The sequence below is a fragment of the Dipteris shenzhenensis genome, chromosome 21, assembly GCF_047967505.1.
Source record: "Dipteris shenzhenensis isolate YYH24624 ecotype China chromosome 21, Dip_SZ_1.0, whole genome shotgun sequence".
Classification (NCBI taxonomy): Eukaryota; Viridiplantae; Streptophyta; class Polypodiopsida; order Gleicheniales; family Dipteridaceae; genus Dipteris; species Dipteris shenzhenensis.
This window is the reverse complement of record NC_141616.1, coordinates 49283052-49288407: the sequence shown is the minus strand read 5'-3', so window position 1 is coordinate 49288407 and position 5356 is coordinate 49283052. Positions and strand designations below refer to the sequence as shown.

At 43.2% G+C, this 5356-nt stretch overlaps 1 protein-coding gene across 1 annotated transcript; it reads right to left on the bottom strand.

Annotated features, from left to right (window-relative positions):
* Positions 1-2603: 2603 nt before the first annotated feature.
* On the bottom strand, positions 2604-3616 carry LOC147888995 (glutathione S-transferase F10-like). Its single transcript, XM_087392915.1, has 3 exons — positions 3436-3616; positions 3267-3315; positions 2604-3104 (listed from the first exon to the last, which is right to left on the bottom strand). The coding sequence occupies exons 1-3, from the start codon at positions 3583-3585 to the stop codon at positions 2671-2673; spliced, it is 633 nt and encodes a 210-aa protein (XP_087249041.1). The 5' UTR covers positions 3586-3616; the 3' UTR covers positions 2604-2670.
* Between the last annotated feature and the right edge of the window lie 1740 nt (positions 3617-5356).

Sequence of the window (5356 nt, the reverse complement as noted above, 5' to 3'; positions counted from 1 at the left end):
GTGCAAAGATGCGAGCCTCCTATCAAATTACTATCTAAGAATTCATATGAATAGATAAGCACAAAAGAAAGATAGAATACAAATGAAGATTACGATGCAATAGATTAAGACACCTCTTGAAGATTATGATGTGATAGATTATAATACCTCTGTCGAACCTGGAATATGAATAAAGGTCTTCTCATGCCATGTCTATCAACAAAGGATTAGAGTGTTTTTGACAAGAAGATGTATGCAGGATTTTTAGTAGCCACTCGTAACTGTTGAAAGGGAATTTCCTTTACTCCTATGATTTCTCTATGAGTTTGAATCCAAGATCTATAGAAGTACAAAGAAAGATGGAGATGGATGGAGACTAGCTAGAGCAAGATGAAATGCAAGACATGTATAGAGGACTCAGGGGATGTTTTGAACTGCAGAGGAGACATTTTGACGGTTTAGCATCTTCTTGTCTTTCCCTAAGAAATCAGATTTAATAATATAATTTTACACGTGGCTCAACCAGAGGAGAGAATTTCTTTTCATCCCACAATGCTACCTGTCTAAAAAATTACCTTCTTCTCTTCTCTCTCTATTTTCTCTTAAAAACTCATGAAATGAACTCAAGAAACACAAGGAGTGATGGTTGGTGTGTGTGTGTGTGTGAGAGAGAGAGAGAGAGAGAGAGAGAGAGAGAGAGATATGCCACTCAAACAACAAGTTTTCTTGTGGCGAGTACTGTTGGGAGTTTTTCCATCTGGGTAACTATTGGCACACAGACATATTGCTCTGGTTGTTTGTCACACAGATGCTTAGCTCCACGGGAGTATGTGCCACATGTACTTTGGCATTGCTCCTCCACTCAAGATTTTCACTTTCCTTGGATTGCGTTTACATGCCAGATTTCCACATGTTGTCTTTGGAAAGTCTTTATGGATCTTTGGGATATACCAAGCTACAAAAGACTTTGATTTGTTTTTTGTTTTGGTTCGTTACTGGGCGCTCTAGACTCTATGGAAGGATAGAAACCATAGTCTTTGGTGATCCCACATTTTCAATTTTTGCTTTCTTTAGGCGCTCTCTACAACAATTTTTCTATGATTGCTTGTAGACAAAGTGCATAGCTCATGATGTATATATGTCTTATATTGAGGTTTTCTCTTGAGATAAGCAACTCAAATTTTCAAAACCAAAAAGCGTGTGTGTGTGTGTGTGTGTGTGTGTGTGTGTGTGAGAGAGAGAGAGAGAGAACGCGCGAGAGAGAGCGCACGCTTGCTTTCCACTTACATATTTATACTTGTTTATATAGAAAATTGAAACCCTACGGACTTTATAAGAACATACGAGTGGCAAGCCACAAGTTACAATTACTTTCCCTATTTCGAAAAGATGATGAGAAGTTACAACGATTTTGGATAGTGAAAGAAATGGTGCTACTATTCAGAGCTCATCAAAAGATTTCAGGTACTCCATAATCCATTTCATCGCACAGTAGAAGAAGGTCCTGCTACAACACCGGGACCAATACTCTGCTCTGGTGCTATTCCTCCATTAATCCTCGCAATTGCTCCCTCGACGATCTTGTGAAGTTAGCATATGCAAACCTAAGCTTCTTTTGCTCCTCTCACATCCTTTGATTTACTCAGCTCCTCGGCTTCTGTCAACAGTATTACTCTCCAACTTTTGCCTCTGAAGCTCTTCCTCCTCGTGTGAACATTTTCGCCCGGCGATATAGGAGCTTCTTAGCCCATATGGCTAGCCTTACTCAACCTTCTTGCCTCCAATGCCTAGTGCCTTCTCTGTCGAGGGGGCCATTATCGTCATTTCTGGACCTGCCAGACTCGCCACCGTAGCCTGCGTTCGTAGAAAAGGGATTGCTTAGTGTCATTGATAAAATGTTTTAAGAGGTTGTTTCCTCCAGAATTGATGACGCGATAGAATATTGCCCCGCTTTCATTTCAAGATGAAATACAAATACCTCCTTAGACACTTCTCAAATTCGAAAATCCACATCTTTCCTTGTCGCCATAGGCATTGATAATGCGCTGAACCTTTTGAGCTACGGCCATATTTCCTGTGACACTCCCCGACTCTTCATCATTGACGTCTGCCTATGAGAAAATCATGTAAAATTTGTCGATTCGCAATGCTCACCTAGCGAGCACTCAATCAGTCCACAGCTTTCATTTCAGAGAACCCAAGTCTGAAAAGGGGTACTTAGATGATGAATTTCCTAATCAACACACTCCCAAAAAGCTCGCAAATATTGCTAAACATGGCTGCGCATTCGATAGGCAGAGCGAGACGAAGAAGCAAGCGATGAAGGAATAAGGATCAATTACAACGATGCAAGATGAATACGAATGGACACCACTGCATGCGCATGTTAACTACCACTTTTCGAAAGTTTCCCCCCAAAAAGTATCCAAAGGCCCACAATGATCCATTGTAATCTAACGATGCACAATTTTCCAATCAAATCTCTCCTTAAGAGAGAAAAGAGATACGAAAGAGAAAAGAGAAAAGAGATATGGCAAAGCTCACATAGTTTTATTTTGCTTATAATTACTCATTTATTTTGCACTCCCGTGCATTCACAAGTTCCGAGATCCCCCCCCTCAGCAGGATTGCCGGTGATACGTGAAACGGAGCTAAAGAAGAAATCTCCCGCCAGTCAAGCTCTTGGATGAGCTAATTCAGCACAGACACCGGAGATGCTTGTTGATTCACCTTCAGCCAAGATGGCCGAGAAGATATCTTCTGCCACCATGCATTCACGTGTTTTCGAGAGGTGATCAGATCGCCCAACTTGGCCGAATTAATGAGAGAGCTGATACGTGGAAAATGAGAGAGATCTGCCAGGCTGAAGAAATCTCCTGCCAAGTATTGCGTCTTGGACAGCTGCTCATCGTATATGTCCAGCACCTTCTCTAGCTTCTCTATGTTGGCCTTTAGAGCTGCCCCATCCGCTTTCTTGACGATGGCGGATATAGGGGCATTAAAATTCTGGGACTCAACCTCCAGCCATTGCTCTACCTTTGCCTTCTCTTCTAATGTCTTCCCATACAAGGAGCTGCCCTGTTCGTCGTACTTGAGAGCGATGTATCTGATTATGGCTCGGGATTCTGGCAATGCGAGAAATTACAAGACCAATTGATGTCAATATTGGTAAGCAGTTGGATATAATCAAAGTGCACTCTGCAACAAAACCCACATTCCATACGGAAAGATGAGTAACAAGAACCGTCTAATTTCAATAAGGAAGAGAATACAAGTGAGACACGTACCAAATAAGGTGAAATCGCCGTCTTGAATAACAGGGATTACTCCAAACGGCTGGACGGAATAAAGCAATGAAATTAATTTCCCTTACAAGTAGCCATCGCAACGAGGAGTGCTCCAAAACGTTCACACAATGTCACAGCCTGAAGGCGATGCAGCCAGGGGCGGACTTACCTGCAGAGTAAGGTATTCTGGCTGCTTATGGGCGCCAGAGGAGAGGTCGACAGGTACAAGCTCGAAGTCTGTGACCTCTTTCTCGAGCATGGTGACGAGGACACGCCGAGTGCAGCTGGATTTGGGGAGTCCATAGATTTTGAGCGCCATGGGTGCCTCAACCGAGCTGAGGGAGAGTTGGGATATGTTGAAAAGTTGGAAGATGAGGAGGCGTTGACTTTCAAGACCGCATTTCTAGAGCCATTCTCTTATTTATAGCATATTCCCACGATGTATCATGTCACCCCGGGAAAGGTTCTAAAACACTTCGAGGTGATGTGTCCTTGGGTCACAATATTTGGATTCATTCTCATCCTTTTAGGAACCATGTGGCTCCAATCCACGTCAGCCCTTTGTTGTGTGTCACAATATTTGGATTCATTCTCATCCCTTTAGGAACCATGTGGCCCCAATCCACGTTAGCCCTCGGTTGTGTTCAGGCTTAATGATCGGGGTATCTCCACTTGGAAGTCTTTGTGGGATAGAGGTTCAAACAAGTGGATGGATATGGAGGACTTGTCAGGCTTAATAATCGGGGTATCTCCACTTGGAAGACTTTGTGGGATAGAGGCTCAAGCAAGTGGATGGATATGGAGGACTTGACAGTGCGTTTTCAGCTCTCTATGCGAGAGAGAGCTTTTCTTCTCGCTACTCTGTCAAGACTTAAATAAAATTGGCTGACAAGTCAGACTTTGATGCAAAGGGAGGATTTTCGAGGTTGGGTGACTAGGGAAGGTAAGGAAGTGCATCATCTTACCTTACAAGACTTTGCCCCTTCTTTGGATTTTGAAATTGCTGCACTTACAAGACTAGAGTGGAGAAACCGGGCGCCTATGGACTCTACCTATGTGTGGGACCGGCATATATGGTGGTCGTGGCAAGCTACTCCTTCCAATAAGTTGTTTATGGAGAGTCGTCACTTGTAAACTCTCCATGAAAGACAGACTTAGCAAATGGAGACACATTTCTCCGGTGTGTTCTTTTTGCAAAATTGCTTTGGAGTCCCATTTCCATCTCTGTTGGCAATGTTTGGTGGTACAGAGGCTTTGGGGATATTTACAGAGTTGGCTACGCAGGGCACACATTTGCCTTTGCCTTAGATGGAAGATGGTACTGCTAGGAGATCGTGGTAACCTTTACTCTTCCCTCCTCCATGTTTGGGATCTTGTGCGCACAATCACTTTACAATACATTTGGAGAGTACATAATTCCCTCATTTTTCGAGGGGTGCCCATTAGTGGCAATTTGGTTAGGGATGTCCAAAGTGAAATTCTAGATGTGTTGAGTTTTTATAGCCACAAATGGAATGAGGTAGCTATGGCATATCGAGCCTTGCAGGCTTTGTAAAATTTTTCCCTCTTTTATGCTCAATTTCCTCAACTATTCAGTTAGATGATTGACCATCAATTGTTGATCGAGGGGCAAAGCATTCGCACATAAAATCCCCCCCGCCCTCTCTCTCTCTCTCTCTCTCTCTCTCTCTCTCTCTCTCCCTCTCTTTGTAGTAGAGATCCATATGCATGAATATTTTATCTTGAGCAAATCTCGCACCTATCACATATATAATCTCTCTCTCTCTCTCTCCCTCCCTCTGTGTGTGTGTGTGTGTGTGTGTGTGTGTACTTGCCACACATCTACACTCTCTCTTAGCGCAGATATATAATATTTCTCTCTCCATCACACACCCATGTGTGCTCTCTATCTTGAGTGTCTTCCTCACATGTATGCACACATGATCCCTCAAACATAGGAGATCCCCCCCATATCTTTCTCTTTCTCATGTACAATTGCACACACATACATGCACACATCCTTGTTACAGACTCTCTCTCTCTCTCTCTCTCTCTCTCTCTCTCTCTCTCTCTCAGCCACCCTCACCACC